Source organism: Anneissia japonica, unplaced genomic scaffold, assembly GCF_011630105.1.
Source record: "Anneissia japonica isolate Jap-2015-1 unplaced genomic scaffold, ASM1163010v1 scaffold2207_len539183_cov196, whole genome shotgun sequence".
NCBI lineage: Eukaryota > Metazoa > Echinodermata > Crinoidea > Comatulida > Comatulidae > Anneissia > Anneissia japonica.
Window position 1 is genome coordinate 352,959 of NW_022699997.1, and position 18,688 is coordinate 371,646.

The following is an 18,688-nucleotide window of genomic DNA, read 5'->3' on the forward strand; positions in this document are numbered from 1 at the left end:
AACAGGGGTTACGTTTTTATATATAGTATAGGTACTCTGTATTAGATACATAAACAAGTGTTTACTAGCATTTATTAATAATAAAAAATATATATATTTGTTGGCATTGTTTCTATGATATATATATGAAATATATCAATTGCTTTAATCGTGTCACGATTTAAAAATTTTTACCTGTAACCGTGATGGTGAAAACGCAATCAGCACTATTTCCTTCTGTGTCAGTTGCTTGATATGTATTTGTGAAAACCCCAACAATAAAATCTGAGCCTGATTGAAAAGTACGCGTCGATGTCAAATTTCCGTCTACGTTGTCCACGAATGTAGGCTCATCCCACATTACTTGTGCAGTCGGAGAGCGTAGATCTGTAGTCTGGTCAATATTGTTTGGGCAATTTATTACATCTGGTGGTTGATTATCTGAAATAATAAAATAATAAAAATAATAATAATCAATATCAATAATCAATTGAATCTTTATTCAACCCACATGGTGCAATTATATAAAAAAAGTTTAATAATAATGATAACAATATGCATATATTAGCATCATTCAAACATTTTATAATGAATAAATAAAATTCATGTCATAATAATTCGAAAACTAAAAGAAATATTATTTTATTTGTTTTACAATGCGCCATCTTTCAGGTTTGGGATTCAAGTTTATTATTTATTTATCACTTAAATATTAAACTTAACTGTATGCTTTCACTGCCTTATAAAGGTCTCCAAGTACTGTAATACCCATACCTAGTCACTCAACAACACTCAAAAAATGAAATCTAGTAAGATTTCTTTATTTGTGTCATCAAACAATCAGAAAAAATATACATTTTGCTTCGCCAAAACCGAGTGCAATTTAAAGACAGGAAGTAGTTAATGAGATACAGATTTTTTTGATATTTAAAAACTGGGGAAAAAAGTAAAAAAGGGGCGATTACTCCTTTTTTCTTCCCAGTTTTTAAATATTGAAAAATCTGTATCTCATTAACTGCTTCCGAGTATTTCGTCAAATAATATACTTATTGTGTCTTAGAAAAATAAGTTCTACAACAACACATCAACTATTTTTTCCCTTCTGAGCCTGGTTTTAAAACAAAGAAAAGAATATAAATATAACTAAATTTAAAATTTGCCTGTCAATACTAGGCTACTCTGGTTAAGTATTCTACGAATAGCGGTACGACTTAAGGCACAGGAGAGCAAATTGCGACCAGGCGGCAATAAAATGAAACCTTATGTGTGCGACCAGACTACCATTTTTAGCTAGAATACCACAAGATTTTACGGCCCGGCACCGATTATCGATAAAAATTACTGTAATATAAAAAGTAAGCATAAAGCTGTATGGCCTTTCAACCACTCAACCCATTTTATTGCCCACACCTGAGTTAAAATCTGGTTGTTAATTTACATGTTTGTAAATGTAATCTTTATAACCTATCTGTCTAATAATGCTTTGATTTATCAATAATGTTAATTTAGATGATACCGTATATTTTTTTTCAAAATAAGAGTTTAAAAATTTAACTTATTACCAATGCTTCATCGGTATTTCATCTACCAAAAAATTAGGATTCATACATACATTTACCATTAATGAAAACCAGCCTAACAAATTTCCTTCACAGCTTACCTGTTACGTGAATAGTAAAAGTACATTGGACAGTATTTGTCGAGGAATCAGTAGCGATATATGTTACAACCGAATCTCCAATTGGAAAAGCATAACCAGATGGATAAGTACTACTCAATCCTGGTTGTCCAGAGTTATCAGTTGCAGTAGGCAAATTCCAAGTTACCACAGCTGTTGTTTCATCTTCATCTGTGTACGCAACTTCATTGGACGGGCAGTTACTTATGACAGGATTCTCGTCGTCTGAAACGAAGGAAAACAAATAATGTAGAAAAATAATAATACCAACATACTGTATTATGATTATACACATCTAGATGTGTATAAGAGACAGAGGTATTGCTTACCTTCTATGTAGGCCTATCTACTATTGTGAAACATGCAAGCGCCACTATGCGCTTTCCAGAAAATTATAGAGAAAATGGAAAGGAGAACAATTAAAACGCATTTTCCTGAAAAAGTCAGAATAAAAGTAAGAAAAAAAAGGAAACTAATCAAAATGTTGGTGAAAGAGTTAAGTCTTAAGATGGGACTTGAAGTAAATAACCGAAGGAGCACTTTCAACATCCAGGGAATTATTTATATATATATTCCTTTCAATGTAATGGCAAGTAAATGTGATTACATCTTTATGATGCTCAGACTCAAGATTATTTTAGTGATGAAAAAATCTGGAGTCGCACGCATGACTTACGCCCAGGACTTCAGGAGTAGAACTTAACCATATTAACTTCCAAATTACAATGTCATTCTGGTTTTAGATAAGGTATCCCTCTCTTATAAAATGAAACCGTTTTTACCTATTATAGTAACAACGAATGAGCAGACTTGCTGGTTTCCAAATGAATCTGTGGCGGTATAATTCACATATGTTGTTCCAATTGAGAATCTTGTGCCGGGAATATGAGATCGTTCGACCAAAGGATCTCCAGCATTATCCGTGATCTCAGGCTCAATCCAACCTATTTCTCGATCAGCCTCACCAATTTCAGTGTTGTTTAATATACTATCTGGACAATTTGTAATGACTGGTGCCATATCATCTAAATATGAATAAATCAACAATCGTCGTTTACACTATATTGTCAATTTCTAAATATAAATTTATTAATAAATATATGAATGTTATATATTGAAGTTATTGTTTATATGTATTATTCAAGTGAATTTTGAACGTTAAAACGTAAATTATTATTTTCACAATTTGAAATGTATCTTACCTTGAACATTTACAGTGAAACTACACATGTTCTGATTTCCCGACAGGTCGCTGAATGTATAAGTGACAGTAGTTAGCCCAGGTGGAAAGACGGCATTAGGTAAATGTGTTGCAGTTTCAGATACAGAATTGGAATTATCAGTCGCTGTTGGCCGGGTAAAACTTACAACAGCGTTCGTCGTTCCATTATCAGGTAGGGTTGTTATATCATTTTCACATTGTGTAATTATAGGATCTTCAACATCTGTAATCAATGTTTTTTGTGATCATTATTGGTATGCTTAACATATAATTAATATTTGTATTATATGTATATGTTGTCTTTCCATACACCATATATACCAATACTCTATATTGATATTAATCTTCTTTTTCCTATTTTTAATGTGTCTCGTCTTTAGGCGCCACTATTTGTAATCACTGGTGCCATATCATCTAATTTGAGTAAATCATCCTTCATCATTTGTATTTTATTTTTACACACACACACACCCATGTACACACACACACATACATACGTGCATGCATACACACATACATACATACACACATACAGTACATCCATAAATATCGTTCTCTTCATTAAATGTCTGTCGACAATAATAGTCATTGTGGAAGTTTGTTTGAGGGCGTGCACATTAATTATAAACTAATTTATTTAAAATACACTTTTACCCATTGTATTTTAATTTAATCAAAATATATGTCTTACCTTGAATGACAATGGTAAACAAACAGTATCCTTTATTTCCAGCAGAGTCTATTGCAGTGAAATTTATGTTATAGATACCTATAGTAAAATACGACCCAGACTGGATAACAGGTGTCATCGAAGTAGAGACTACATTTCCAGAGTTGTCCAAAGCTGTTGGATGTATCCAGCTGACGTTTGTTCCATCAACGCCTGCACCAGTTTCTAGTGTCATACTTTCTGAACAATTTTCAAATGTCGGGGCACTGGCGTCTATGTAGGTAAAAGATCGTTATAGGACTATTTGATAATGTTATTATATAATTAAAATTGTATTATTAGTTTTGGTTCTTTTAAATGGTCAAGCTTTTTAAATTATTTTAATATAAAATGTGTATCAAATTAAATATTTGCTTGTACTAATCACCTGTCGTCGTGATTTAGATTCTTTTACATCTACGCTTTAACTAGAAAATAATATTTACATAACGTTTTGTAATAAATATTCCATGTATACCTTGGATGACTAAAGTAAACTCGCATGTTGCAGTGTTGCCAGCAGCATCTGATGCTTCATAACTAATGACATAGGTCCCAACTTCAAATTCGTCGCCAGAGGAGTGTGTAGAAGAATCCATAATAACACCGACATTATCTGTTGCATTTGATATATCCCAAGTCACAGTGGTCATCGTCGAAGTTGATGAAGCAATGCGGGTAAAAGGGTTAGGACACATTGCAAACTCAGGATCCTCGTCATCTGTTGTAAAGAATAAATAAATAAAGTTACGCAAAACCAATAATAATGTGTTAACAATGTATTGGTATCGACTTAACACAATAAAGAGACAATATACTGAGAAAAGTACATGCAAAATACAATTAAATAGTTGAACAAAGAATACCTGTAACGGTCACTTCAAATATACATTCGGCAGTATTGCCTGCTTCGTCAGTTGCGTTGTTGTAAATAGTTGTCACCCCCGGCATCAACTGTACACCGGAGTCATGACTGTTGGTAGGCATTACTACTCCTACGTTATCCGTTACAACTAAACTTGACCAAGTTGCTGTTGCAGTAGGCGATCCCAGGTCGGTGCTGAAAGACAGTGGCCCAGGACATGACATATACACAGGATCCGTATCATCTACAGAGGTACAAAACATATATCATTTATGTTTATTTTATTTCTTTCTGATACAAAGACTTTAAAAAGTAAATTTGATCTTAGTCAAGAAAACAATAATAATGTCTCACAGTAATATTGGTTGTACTTTTAATTATGCATACCATTGGTTAGCAAATACTACAAAATTCGTCGTTCAGAGTAGCAAATGTCTTAATGGTACTGTATTCTTACCATAAACCTCAACATAAAATGAACATGTGGCTGTGTTGAATGAAAAATCTGAAACTGATATTTCAACTTCAGTGACACCGATGTCAAAAGTTGATCCTGACAAAGGAGACGCGATCTGTGAAATAATCATGACATTGTCAGTAGCATCCACATTATCCCATGTTGCGAATTGTGTTGGGGCCGTGGCAGAAGCAGCAAGGGATTGGTTAGCTGGACAGCTAGCAATTACAGGGTCTTCATTATCTGAAAAAAGAAATGTCATCTACATCATATTTGTTTAATTACATCATAATGTTGTTTAAATTTCCAACGCTTGGATATGTAATTGAGATATCAAACATTCTACTCTTACTTGCGTGATTATTTATGTATTATGTTATTATTTATTAGTAAAATAATATTAAAATAATACAAGTAAATAATGTAAATGTTTAATATGTTAATAACACCAAAATATGAGGTCGGAAGAAAACTGATGTCGGACATGTTATATAAAATAAAAAGCAAAAGTTACCCATGATAGTGACATAAAAGAGACAAGAGTCTGTGTTTCCACTAAGGTCAAAGGCCTGGTAAATCACCGGTACTTGACCTCCATAAAGAAACTGGAAACTGTCCACTAAAAATTAAAAAAAAAAGAAGATAATTAAGCGTATGTCATTGGGAGTTTATGAATAGTTGCAGGTAATTAAAACCGTTAGGGTTTTTTTTTTTTTTTTTTTTTCAGGTTATTCAGTGATGGAAAACTTAATGTTGTCCACCTAAAGCAATATCAATTTTGTGAATAAAGCTGTGTTTATATCCTGAATAAATGACACAGAAATAGTAGGTCTAGTCAATAGCCCACAGTTACTATATTTTGACAGGTGAACAACATAATCTTTGTATTCAAATTGAAAACCAAACTACGGTCCACTGCCCATTCTACATTCGGATTCGTAAATCTGCCCATGAAAACACAGAAATATAAAATTTTGTTCAACACACTTACTTGGGTTAAAGGTGGAAGTAACGATCGGCGTTCCTGCATTATCTGTAACTGTTGGCTCATTCCAATCCACGATAGCAAAGTTTTCGCCAGGATCAGTGGACTTAGTAATGTTGGAAGGACAGTTTGTAATTTCTGGAGGCGTTGTATCTATATTGAAACACGTAAATCTATTATGCAGATGAACATTATCATTTAATTAGGATAGAGAAAATAGAGATAAATAATTATCGACAAGATGGCCCTAAATTACAGATTATGTCGAAATGATTGAGCTCTAACCTTCTATAGTTATTAAAAAGCTGCAGGTGGCTGAGTTTCCAGATTGATCTGATACAGTATACGTTACAGGATAAAAACCTATTGAGAACGTTGTATTCGAAGTATGAGATGAAATCACATTTAGACTCGTATCAACATTGTCGGTTGCGACTGGATCTGACCAAACAGCAATTACATCATTTGAACCCGTCATTGGTGAAAACGTCGTGTCATTTGGACAATTCGATAAAATTGGGTTTTCATCATCTACATATGAAACGATAAATCTGATATATTATATTCGCACAGAAAATATAGTCAATAATCCAGTATTTGGAGACATATCTTATTCACATAAACATTACCTAATCTATTAAATTACATTAGGAATTTACACAAATGCGTAACAACTAAATAGAAAGATTATTTTGCTTGGCATGAGACTGTAAGAAAACACACTTCAAATGCAATACAAGTAAAAATTTCCATTAATACAATAAATGTAATTGCAACATTAAGATGAATACAGAAAAATACCATAGACTTTCTGGTACATCGTTCTTATGAGGTTAATCTGTAGTTTTAAAGCATGGTCGAACACCAAATTCTTTATTAAAAAAAGTAAAACTAATTTTATACCTGTGATTATAACTTGGAAAGAGCAAGTGCCAGTGTTTCCACTGTCATCGTAAGCCGTATATAACACCGATGTAGAACCGAATCCAAACGTATCATTAGGCATATGTGAAGCTATGACCCTCATGACCTTGTCATTGTCTGATGCTGTCGGTATGTCCCAATATACTGTACCCACAGCTTCACCCGGTAGAGTTGAATTTGTGATACTAGGTTGAAGAATGGCACACGTACTAAATACAGGATTCTCGGTGTCTGCAAGATAATACCAATATATCAGGCCCATATCCAAGGGGGGTTTCTATGGTTCGGGAGAATCCCCCTTTTCTAGCAAACCCCTTTTTTTATGGCGAACCCCCCCCCCTCTTCAAATTTCCCAAATAAGTCCTCCAACCCAACTAATGCACTGCAGACCCACCCAGACACAGGTGTTTTCAAACATATCTACTTTTATAGCATTATTTAGACCCATAAAGCACAAAAATCCTCTTGCTTTGGGGGTTTTGCCGACCCCACCGGGGCTTCGACCGTGGACCTCACGCCCAGAAAACCCCCCTTGGAAGGACCTGGCTACGGGCCCGTATATAAACAATGTTATTATTTTTTTAAATACTTATATTTATATATATATTTTAAATTTTTAAATATTATAATAGTATATGTATACACCAAATATAAATATGCGTTAATGACATGTACATGAATTGGGAACATGAGCCCTTTTTTCGATATATGCCCCTGTGCTAGAAACCTTTATTCATCTGTTGGCCCAGCCACTAAGAGTCACTGTTGAAAAGAGAGAAAGCATCAGGATCGTATAAAGTCTAGAAAAATTTTTTTCTCAATGTTACTTTTTAATAGGTTTCAAAAAGTCCAGATGAGGTAACAATAAAGTATAATTCAACCTACCAATCACTACTACAGTAAACACACATTGCTTGATATTCCCAGCAGCATCCTCGGCGCGGTACGTTACTACAGTAACACCTAGCTGAAAAACATCTCCAGGTTCGTAATCAGATATGTTCACAACTACACCAACATTGTCAGAAAGCTCGGGTGGTGTCCAAAACACAGCGGATTCATTCGTACCAATGGAGGTCTCCTGTTGCACGTCGGCCGTAGGGCAGTTAGTGTATACAGGTGACTCAACGTCTAAAAGTTAAAAAAAAAAACAAAAAAAACTTAAAATGAAACCGATTTACACAAGCTTGCAAAGGTTTTTATAAGATGGTAAACAATAATAATAATATTAATGATGATAATAATAATAATAATAATAATAACAATAATAATAATAATAACAATAATAGTAGTAAATAAAACTCAGGATATTCAGTACTTTTATGACTAGTTTATTTATAATAATAGTAGTAGTAGTAGTTTTGTTAGTAGCGTATATCTGTTTTTGTCATGTTTTACGTTGCATATATGCATACTCTAATGTAACATAGGCATACATTAGTTTTGTTTCATTTATTTATTCCACCAAAGAACAAAAAAAGATGGTCGGGACAGATTAAACAAATGAATCACTATAGCTCTTTCAAGTAAGCTGTCACAATATATACGTACCTCTTACTTCTACAACAAATTCACAAGTGGCAGAGTTCCCTGAATTGTCAACCCACATGACGTTCACATTGGTTTCACCAACAGTAAATCTTGAGCCTGACGTAGATGACATGTATGTGTCTTGGATCATATCATTATCTGTAGCATTAGGTGTTGTCCACACCACGTCAGCAAAGTTTTGTCCAGCTAAGTTATCTTCCAATATGTCATTAGGACAGTGTACAATCACTGGGTCCTCATTGTCTGAAATTACAAATAAAATATTTTTTCCAATATGATTTTCTGATAAATATTTTTACTCTATAATCTCAGTATTTTAATTTATTTAATGTTAACTTATACTTTATCCCTTGGTTTTTGTATTCTTCTTATTCATATAAATATTTTATAAACCACACAACCTCAAAAAGAAAAATATTGCAACAAAAATTAATCACATATACTATGCCTACTCCTACTCGTCTTCCACAGCTACTTCATAGTCAATGCCAGTATAGAGGCGGTTGCAGTCGTAACTGTGGTATTAGTTACTATTTATGAAACACATTATTGTATCCTTAATGTTATACGCATAAAACATCAAATAGACACATTTACTTGATTTTACCTTTTACAGTAACAATGAGCTCGCAACTGTTGGAATTTCCAGAAGCATCAGTAACAGTGAAGATGACTGTAGTTTGTCCAATGTTGAACATAGCTGTATTAGGTGACATTGAAAGTGTTGCCGATCCAGAGTTATCCTGATAAGTCGGCATACCAATTGCTATAGTAGCAAATGCTTCTCCACTATCCGTATTTTGTGTTATGTTTTCTGGGCAGGTAATAATGTCTGGAATTTCTTCATCTGGTTAAGAAAGCATATAATCAGTTGAATATATATACAAATATTATATATTACCCTATTTGGTATAAGACACATAGGCCGATATGTATGGTATGTTACAAGTTATAGCGTTTGTTCATCATAGAAATTCCCTGTTTTATATATAACTACAGTTTGATAACTGAACACAAAACCTCTACAACCCAAATTTTCATACTTAAGACACTTGTAATGATACTTTTGTTTTATGTTGATGTTTTAAAAAATTATTGAATTGCTTAAATACATATGCTGATCTACTGTTGCCTGTTATGTTGGAGTTGATTATAATTAGTGCTGTGCCGGCTTGTATTTTGATATACTGTTCGTGTTCATATTTTGTCCAATTGGTAATATTGATAAAAAAAGTTATATTGCATCCAAATCAGAAAAACAGAAGAGATATTAACACTGTGGATATACAGAAATTAATCATTACCTATCACAGTCACAGTAAAATTACATTCTCCCATCAGCCCTGAAATATCAAAGGCAATAAACGTGACCGGTGTCGGTCCAAGGTTAAAACTAGAGCCATTTGCATGTGTTCCAGTCAAATTGTATACGCCGTAGTTATCGGTTGCCGTAACGGGTTGCCATGAAACTGGAGATGCACTCGGAGAACCGGGATCGGTTGTAACTTCAAATGAATTGGGGCAGGTCACAACAGGTGGTTCAATGTCAGTTGCTTTTGGGAAATAAAAAACAAAATACTGATTGGAAAAATGAATAAAAAATCATACATGTAAAGATTCTATGAAATTTACCCTAAATGACACAAGATACAGTTGCAGATCCACAGGTGGCGTATTTCTCTCATCAGCCACTGTTCCCAACGGGGTGTTCTTATAGGAACAGTTGCAATCAGTTGGCTTATCCAGGTATCTCACTTATAAACTTATTGTGATTTGTGTAAATCATAATTATGCCTAGGCCTATATTTAAGAAAACACCCATCTCCAAATTTCCGCTTCGAACTATAAGCCATTTATTGGTACTTGGTCTCCCTGGCAGATATATCCTGAATCTGTTTAAAAAATATAATGATGAAAAAAAGAAAACTAAACTATTTAAACGAGGGAAACAGGGCGAGTGTCAGATTTCCCCGACAAAACCAAAGTGGTCATGGTCGAGCTTTGATTAAAAGGTTTCGAAAGCGGCCCTGTGGGCTAAGGCCCCACGAAAATTTTGACAATTTAGGGGTTTCAAAGGCTTATTTAATCGATTTTAGAGTTTACTAATATGTAGAAAATACATATAATTTCTATTTCTCGCCGACGAATTGTGCTTTTTCTCCCCAAGGGGGGGGGATGGGCAGCTCTCCCCAACGGTGGGCAGAGCCTGGCCCGCGGGGCCCCTCGCTGGCGCCACCCCTGTTGCTAACAGAGATTAAATAAACTCAGACACCAATTATTAGTATTACGACGTAACTTACCAAAAACATATATTTCAAACATAATACTGGCTGTGTTGTTGTATGGATCGGTAGACGTACACGTCACTGTATAATTGCCAATTTCAAATGAAGACCCAGATTCTATATTACATTCTACTGTCACGGGTTCATTCGAGTTATCTGTAGCAACTGGAATACTCCAATCGACTGTGGTGTTGGTTCCAGGATTAGTGAACACTACCAAGTGCTCCATTTCATAGTTAGTTATCACAGGTCGCTCATTGTCTGAAAAAACAATGGAGAACAAAATGTGCGTTTTAAAAATAATCATTTGCAGTCAATATAATGTGTTCTGATAACCATAAACCAAAACACTCAGGAGCGGATTTAGGGGGGGGGGGGGGAGCCGGCCCGGCCCCCCCCCCCCCTTTTGGGAAGTAAAAAAAAAAAAGAGGGAAAAAGAAAAAAATAATAGCCCAGAATGTCTCAAATGTTATGTTCGGGCGTCTAGAAAACAAACATTTCGCAGGGGCATGCCCCCGGACCCCCTAAGACAGTGTTGTCTCAATTGGCCCAACTTCCGGCCCCCCCTTTTGGACATTTCTGGATCCGCCCCTGAATTGTTCGTCATGTTACGAACAAATAAATTCCTGATTATAAATCGCTTCCTAGCCCGATATTATTTGGATGATTTGGAATGCAATTATTAAATGAATAAACCAATTTTAAGATCAGTCGAACATGTATTAGCTCTACGTATGTTTCAACTTTCTTTCAATTAAATTTTAAGCAGGTTTCAAACTAGACGGATTTATTGGTGCGAGGGAAAAGCCTTTGACCGCATGCGTATGAGGATTGCAGTTAAATTATCGAGTTTTTTTTCTAGATTGTTTTTTTCTCTTGTATGCTTGTATAAGTATATGGAGGTTGTGTGTGAATTTGTATTTGGTTTGGAGAGTAAAACTGTTGAATTTTACTAGGATTTTAGTAAAATGCAACCGTTTTACTCTCACAGATTTATCCTAAAATTCATACCCTCAACTGTGACGAAGAAACATTCTCTGACGGCGTTGTTTGAAGGATCAACTGCAACATAGCAGACCTCGTGCGTTCCAATTTCAAGCACTGTGCCAGGTTGCACAAGTGATGCCTGGTAAACAACACCAGAATTATCAGTAGATGAGGGTGCAGGCCACGATACGACAGTGTAGTTTACGCCAACACTAGTGTTTACAGAAAAATCTGAGGGCAGGTCATGTAATACAGGGGGAATAAGATCTGCAAAAAAAAAAATCAAAATTATATAATAATTGGATATTAATGTCAACATAAATGGAAATTCGGGGCAAAAAAGTAAAAAATACAGCAATATGGTATTCATACAATACAACGAACGTCGACTCACCTTGTATAGTTACATCAAACGAGCAGGATACCTCGTTATCATACGGGTCAGTAAATGTGTATGTTACAGTAGTTACAATTCCATATCCGACAGGAAACGTATCATTAGGCATGTGAGTAGAAGTAGTTGTAACTGAGTTAGAATTATCTGTTGCTGTTGGTGGCGTCCATATGACGCGTGGTGTACTTCCATAGAATTCAGTCGAATTTGAGATGTCATCCGGGCAGGGAGTAATGATAATTGGAGACTCATCATCTTAAAAAAAATATATATATTATTACGTTATTATATATGTGACATATATATGTCATATATATTATAATATATATGTATGTATTATAGGCCTATATATAATTTATAATAATTAAAATGCACAAATATTATAATAAGCAGAGTGTTCTATGGTAGGCTACTCAAAGGCAAAATAATATAATACTAAAAAAATATATAATATATATCAAAATAACCGTAAACGTTGTATGGCACTTGCCCTTATAGCGAGAGGTTGCATGTTCGAATCCCGTCAGAGACACTTTTTATTTATACATTTCATTACAAAAGCAGATTGTCGTTCAGGGTTTTTTTGAATGGTTTGTCGGCAGAGAAAACAATCAAAAACGCCATTGAGCAGATCATAGAATTTAATGTTTATATTTTTGATACAATGCATTTTAATTCACATTAAAACCAATCTGACTACCAACTTCCTTTAGTTGTTGCCAAATATTTCCTACTGGAAATTGTCTAATACATTTATTATTATTTATAGAACATTAAAGATACCACTCTAGGTGACAATGATATCCAAGTATTTGTCAAATATTTTTTAGACAATTGTAACATTGGATGTTTAATAGCAAAATACAGGGGCGGATCCAGAAATGTCCAAAAGGGGGGGCCGGAAGGGGGGGCCGATTGAGACAACACTGTCGTAGGGGTCCGGGGCATGCCCCCGTGAAATTTTTGTGTTCTAGATGCCCGAACATAACATTTGAGGCATTCTGGGCTATAATTTTTTTCTTTTTCTCTCTTTTGTTTTCTTTTTTTTCTTATTTTTTCCTTTTTTTTACCTCCCAAAAGGGGGGGGGGCCGGGGCCGGGCCGGCTCCCCCCTAAATCCGCCCCTGAAATATGTAAATTGTCTAATGAACTGCCACGGAGCGCTTAAATGGTGATTTAAAACCAAAAACATATAGGTCTATGTATTACAAAATATGTAAATTGTCCAATAAACTGCTGTTGAGCGCTTGAATGGTAATTAAAAACTGGCAAAAAAAACATAATACGAGTCGAGTGGCCGAGCTGTGCTGCCACGGGGACACCGCTAAATAATATAGGCACTGGTTCGAGCTCCTCCTTGCCCAGGGTTTGGTTGGTAGAACTAAAGTCTTGTCAGAGAAAGACTGTTCATTTTAGCGCCTGTCCGTGTGAAATGATGTAAACATGAAGGTACTATTAAGGCCTATAACCGCTCCTTTACAGAGTCTAAGTAGTCGCATACCACGTCCATACGCAATTCAGCAAAATGACACTGTGAGTTATGAGTTATTCTCTTACCTTTGTCTTTATACCTCATACAGTGGCGGATCCAGGAATTCAAATAAAGGTGGCACAAATGGACTCCCAAATGGAGAGTTTATACCAAGAAAATCTATGATTATGGCACCTAATACCGGAGATCGATGGTACTCTCACACTTAAATTTTTTTTTTGTTTCCATTTTTTAACTAAATTTGATTATCTTTTTTTTTAAAGTGTTTTTTTTTGGGGGGGGGGGGTGGTGGTGTATGGCTGGGATCCTTTGAATCTGCCACTGTTATGAAATGTATCATAAGATGAAAAAAAGAATCTTCAACAGACTCTTACCTGTAATAGTAACCAAGAATGAGCATACATCGGTGTTTCCAGATTCATCAGTCGCTGTATACGTAACGTTAGTTTCACCGATCGGAAACGTTGCAGGTGGGTCTGTGCTTCCCGATATTGTTACTATTACTGGTTGACCCGAATTGTCTATGTAGGTTGGCGGGATCCAGGTGATTCCCGAAGTTGTGTTACTCATAATATCTGTAGAGTTCATGATATCATTGGGACAGTTCATCGTTTCTGGATCTTGATCATCTGCAAGTAAAGTAAACACAGTCAAGGTTATTGCTCATTGCGATGACTATGTTTAGATTTAACCTCTTGGCTCTTCTAGTGTTTTAGCTGTGAGCTGAAATGCAAGTTTTAATAGCGTACCTTTTTTCGGATGAGACTATTACACCATTTATTCCATGTGCGATGCAAAATGGCATGAGCGCACGTAGAGCGCATTACTGTACTTTGGGAAGAGTAGGGAATTGTTTACGCTACACTGCCCATCACCCACAGATGGAATACACTGAAAATTATTTTTCGTCAGTTCAACATCATTGACATCGAAACATGAAAATGTGAACTGGTAATAATCTAATGACTGCATGTAAATGAAACCGTTAAACAATCGATATGTAAGGAACATAAGTATTCAAATATAATGTATAAAAAAAAATGAAGAATATATGATTTACAATTAAAAACTGTAATAAATATTGGTACAGTGCGTATAATACTTTTACCTGTTACAGTGACGATAAAAGTGCAGGTGGCCTCGTTTCCAGATGGATCACTGAAAGTGTAAACAACCATATATTCTCCAATTTCGAACCTTGATGAAGGTGAGAAATTATTATTCACATCTGGTGTACCGTCATTGTCAGTTGCAGTTGGTGGTGTCCATATTACATTAGTACTATTAGTATCCATGTCTGCTGACACTGTTATATTTACAGGGCAGTCTTGAATTTCTGGTGCTTCAGGATCTGAAAGGTTGTTGTTTGATATGATAGTAGAATAACACTCTAAGTATCGAAATGCACGCCATCATGTCGGGATTCAATATTTCAACATTAATTATGTCATCATCAGAAATCTGTCATCATTCATTGAATCCCGACACGATGCACGCATTTCGATACTTGGAGTATGTATTATACTATCTTATCTGAGAATAATCAGTGGACCTTTCGGTTGTTGTTTGATATCATACTATTACTATGCACGTCCGATTTTAATTAAATATTTGTATTACCTACGTCGACAGGAAATTCACTTTTTTTTGTACAAATCACTAAATTACTGAAAAATATGTTAGGAAAAAGACTTACCAATTATCCTGACAATAAAGACGCACGATGCCGTGTTTCCGGAAGTGTCTGTTGCTGTTACTGTGACATTTGTGTCGCCAATGTTGAATGTATCTCCTGACATCAGGCTGGATGTAACACCCGTAACCTGGTCATCATTATCACTACTTTCTGGCGTTGCCCAAGTGACAACGGCAGTGTTACCACCATCTGTTGTGTTCATTTCTGTTAGTGGTGGGCATGTTACATTTGGATTCTGCTGATCTACAAAAAAAAGTCAAAAGTACAAGTACAAGTTTGACAGTAATAAACAATCAATAATTCTGCCAAGTAACTAATTAATCAATCAATATAATCAAGCTTGTGAGCTACATCAATTGTTATTGCTTTTGTTAATCCTTTACCTCCTTGAATTTACAGTTTTTCTGTAATGTCAGTGTTATTTCTTGTTTTATTTTACTGTATGTTCCAACTGTGTTGTGATTTTTATCGAAGGCAAAATAAAGAATGAATAAATGAATCTACCTATCTATCAAAAAAAAAAATTATAGCGGCAAATGCCACACAAATATACATAAAAATATATATGCCTCACCTGTGATGTTCACGAGGAAAAAGCATACAGCAGTATTGCCGGACAAGTCTGTCGCCACATAAGTAACATTGGTTATCATAATTGCAAAATCAAATGGTGATGTGTGTGATTCGGTAACATTTGGTACTCCATTGTTATCAGTTGCCGTGGGAGGGTCCCACATTTGAAAAGACGTAGGAAGATTATTATCAGTCACTGCATTAATATCTGATGGACAATCAATGAATTGTGGTGCTTCATCGTCTAAATAGTAAAGGAGAATGAACATAAAAAATCTTAAAACTCAATTTTAAAAAATATATAAATAAATAATAACAAACAATAATTGTGCCTTTTTTTGGCATTGGTTCAGATATAATAATAATAATAATAATAATAATAATAATAATAATAATAATAATAATAACAATAATAATAATAATTATTATAAAAATATTAATAATAAAATTAATAATAATAATAATTATTATTATTATAATGATAACAGACATTTATAGCGCGCCAATTCAAAAGTTTATCAAAGTATTATGAAGGGAGGCCTATTTTCTGTAAACAAATGTTTAATTAATCTCACCTGTTATGGTTACATCAAATGTACACTGATTCTGGTTGTCCGATGCATCTGTAAAGTTATAAACTACGGTAGTTGTTCCGATTTCAAAAATATCTTCAGGGGAATGAGATGATTCAACGACTGGTGGATCATACGAATTATCAGTGGCTGTAGGTGCTGTCCAATTGACGCTCCTAGTATTGCTGCCCATATCCGACATCTGAGTTATATCACTAGGACAGCCTTCAATAACTGGCTCTTCATCGTCTGTTCAGAAAAAGGGAGAAGATAGTCAATTCAATGTAATCACTTATGCTACCCTAATATAATATCAAATTATTGTATCTCTTCTGTTGGGAATACTTAGGGCATCAATTTTCAAATTAAAAACCACCTTCTTGAAAAACTGTTGAATTAAATATAATAATCGATAAATATATAGTGTGTCAATACATTAACAGTCCTAAGACAATATATAAGACTTAGATCTCTATAAATTAGGTTGAATAAACTAACTAGATTAATCCAGAAATTATTTTATGCAGAATAGTCTGATAAACCGGACGACAGCGTCAAATGCTAAAAAAGTCTAGCATAGTTGATCTCAGTGCTAGTTTCTTTTGTCATAATTCTGAATTCCTTTTACTACCGATCACGTATTTCGACTTAAGCCAACTATTTTGAATCACGGAACACAGAATTTTGCATCATTGACAAACTTTTTAACCATAAAGGTATGATCATGTTACTAACCTTCAACTGTTACGAAAAATGAACAAGTAGCTTCATTTCCGGCATTGTCAGTAGCAGTAAATACAACCTCAACGGTTCCAATGTAAAAACTATCATTGGAATTGTGGGAACTCTCAATATTTGGTTCAACCAGAGAATTATCTTCTGCAGTTACTGGGCTCCAACTAACCATTGTATAATTTACTCTCTCATCGGTTGTTTCAGTTATGTTATCTGGACAATTAGTAAACTCAGGCGGTTCAAAATCTGGAGAGAAAAAAAAAATAAAGTGAAATATATAACATAGTTATTGTATGTGTGTTCTTTTTTAATTTTTTTAATGTGCAATTTTAGACCACATTGGAAATGGGCTGGACTAATGGGTGCTCCTGATGCTCATTAATTTTAACTTTTCTTGTTCTTAAATTATTTTTATATTGTTTGTGCATGTTGAGCATATAATAACATCAATCAATCAGTCTATCAAAGTATATGTAGTATATTAACATAGTGTTTATTTTCCTTCTTTAAAAATTCCGAGATTTGATTATCTTAAGTTACCTTATGTAGTTAAAAGAAATCACGGGCTAAGAAACAGTTTCACGGTTTAACTTGTGTATATCTTGTACATTAAATATAATATTGTACTGTAGCATACAAATAGGTAATACGATGAATTCTTTATATATTTAGGTATAAAAACATTAAAAAAAAGTGTCTGCAGCACAGGGCTAGAACAACTGAATTTACACTAAGAACAATAAACCACAAAAAGAAATATTTAGAAAACATTGCATATAGTAGTTTTGTAAGGTATGGGTTTTACCCATTTCCTTATGACTTTATTTTGGATTTTCAGTAGTTTCTTTGTTTAATTTTGGTTTCTTTGTTCATGACTTCTGGATAATTAATACCATATTATCTTAATCATGTTACATAACGACTTCCGTAGATGTTTTAGTAAAGGAGTGAGTAGCCCTGTGTTACTACTCAGTTTTATATAGTTCCCATTTTTGATTATATATTTTATTACTAAAATATGTTTAGTAATGATGATGCATTGCAATTATATATGCATCTCATAACTAGTTGCAGTTTAAGAAGAGAATATTACTTTTACATGATTATAGCCTGATAAAGTTATATATAGTGCGGAGGGTGATTCCGCGGGTTATATGTAATTAGGATTAGAGCATCTCTTTTGACAGCGTTTATTCACAACAAAGCCAGAAGTCGAAGGAGCAACACATTGTGTAAAGTTGTGAAGGTTGTCATGTACTCTATTGCCTAGGGAAGGCATAGGTATGTTCTATTAAGTTTCTTATAATGATATTTTATGTATTTAGATCTGGCATTATTAATTAAAGAATGCTCCATTGTTTTATAATGCGATATTAACTTGCTCATAGCTAAGATAGGCCTACTGCCTAAACTTAGGGAGACAGGCATGATATTAAGGACGAGCAACATGTGTGCCACAGACAGGGCTGTGATTGAGTTCGTTGAACTGGGTTGAGCCTAGATTTATATGCTAGTGTTATCACTGGATAAATACAATACAGAGTAATAGTCTGTCATATAGATCCACTAAGGATTGGCATTGTGA

General features: G+C 34.5%; 1 protein-coding gene across 1 annotated transcript in view; it reads right to left on the reverse strand.

The window, feature by feature from the left end:
- LOC117103263 overlaps positions 1-18,688 on the reverse strand; it is a gene marked incomplete at its 5' end in the record, with an annotated part of 60,555 nt that overhangs the window by 13,010 nt on the left and 28,857 nt on the right. The window contains 25 exons of the mRNA XM_033243832.1: positions 175-420; positions 1,640-1,882; positions 2,440-2,682; positions 2,860-3,102; positions 3,571-3,822; positions 4,067-4,309; positions 4,455-4,697; positions 4,911-5,153; positions 5,425-5,529; positions 5,902-6,048; positions 6,181-6,426; positions 6,799-7,050; positions 7,705-7,950; positions 8,371-8,613; positions 8,978-9,217; positions 9,675-9,923; positions 10,671-10,916; positions 11,667-11,909; positions 12,037-12,291; positions 13,902-14,156; positions 14,636-14,878; positions 15,224-15,466; positions 15,798-16,040; positions 16,372-16,617; positions 17,104-17,349. Coding sequence (XP_033099723.1) covers positions 175-420; positions 1,640-1,882; positions 2,440-2,682; positions 2,860-3,102; positions 3,571-3,822; positions 4,067-4,309; positions 4,455-4,697; positions 4,911-5,153; positions 5,425-5,529; positions 5,902-6,048; positions 6,181-6,426; positions 6,799-7,050; positions 7,705-7,950; positions 8,371-8,613; positions 8,978-9,217; positions 9,675-9,923; positions 10,671-10,916; positions 11,667-11,909; positions 12,037-12,291; positions 13,902-14,156; positions 14,636-14,878; positions 15,224-15,466; positions 15,798-16,040; positions 16,372-16,617; positions 17,104-17,349 — 5,904 coding nt within the window. The remainder of the gene's footprint in view (positions 1-174; positions 421-1,639; positions 1,883-2,439; positions 2,683-2,859; positions 3,103-3,570; positions 3,823-4,066; positions 4,310-4,454; positions 4,698-4,910; positions 5,154-5,424; positions 5,530-5,901; positions 6,049-6,180; positions 6,427-6,798; positions 7,051-7,704; positions 7,951-8,370; positions 8,614-8,977; positions 9,218-9,674; positions 9,924-10,670; positions 10,917-11,666; positions 11,910-12,036; positions 12,292-13,901; positions 14,157-14,635; positions 14,879-15,223; positions 15,467-15,797; positions 16,041-16,371; positions 16,618-17,103; positions 17,350-18,688) is intronic.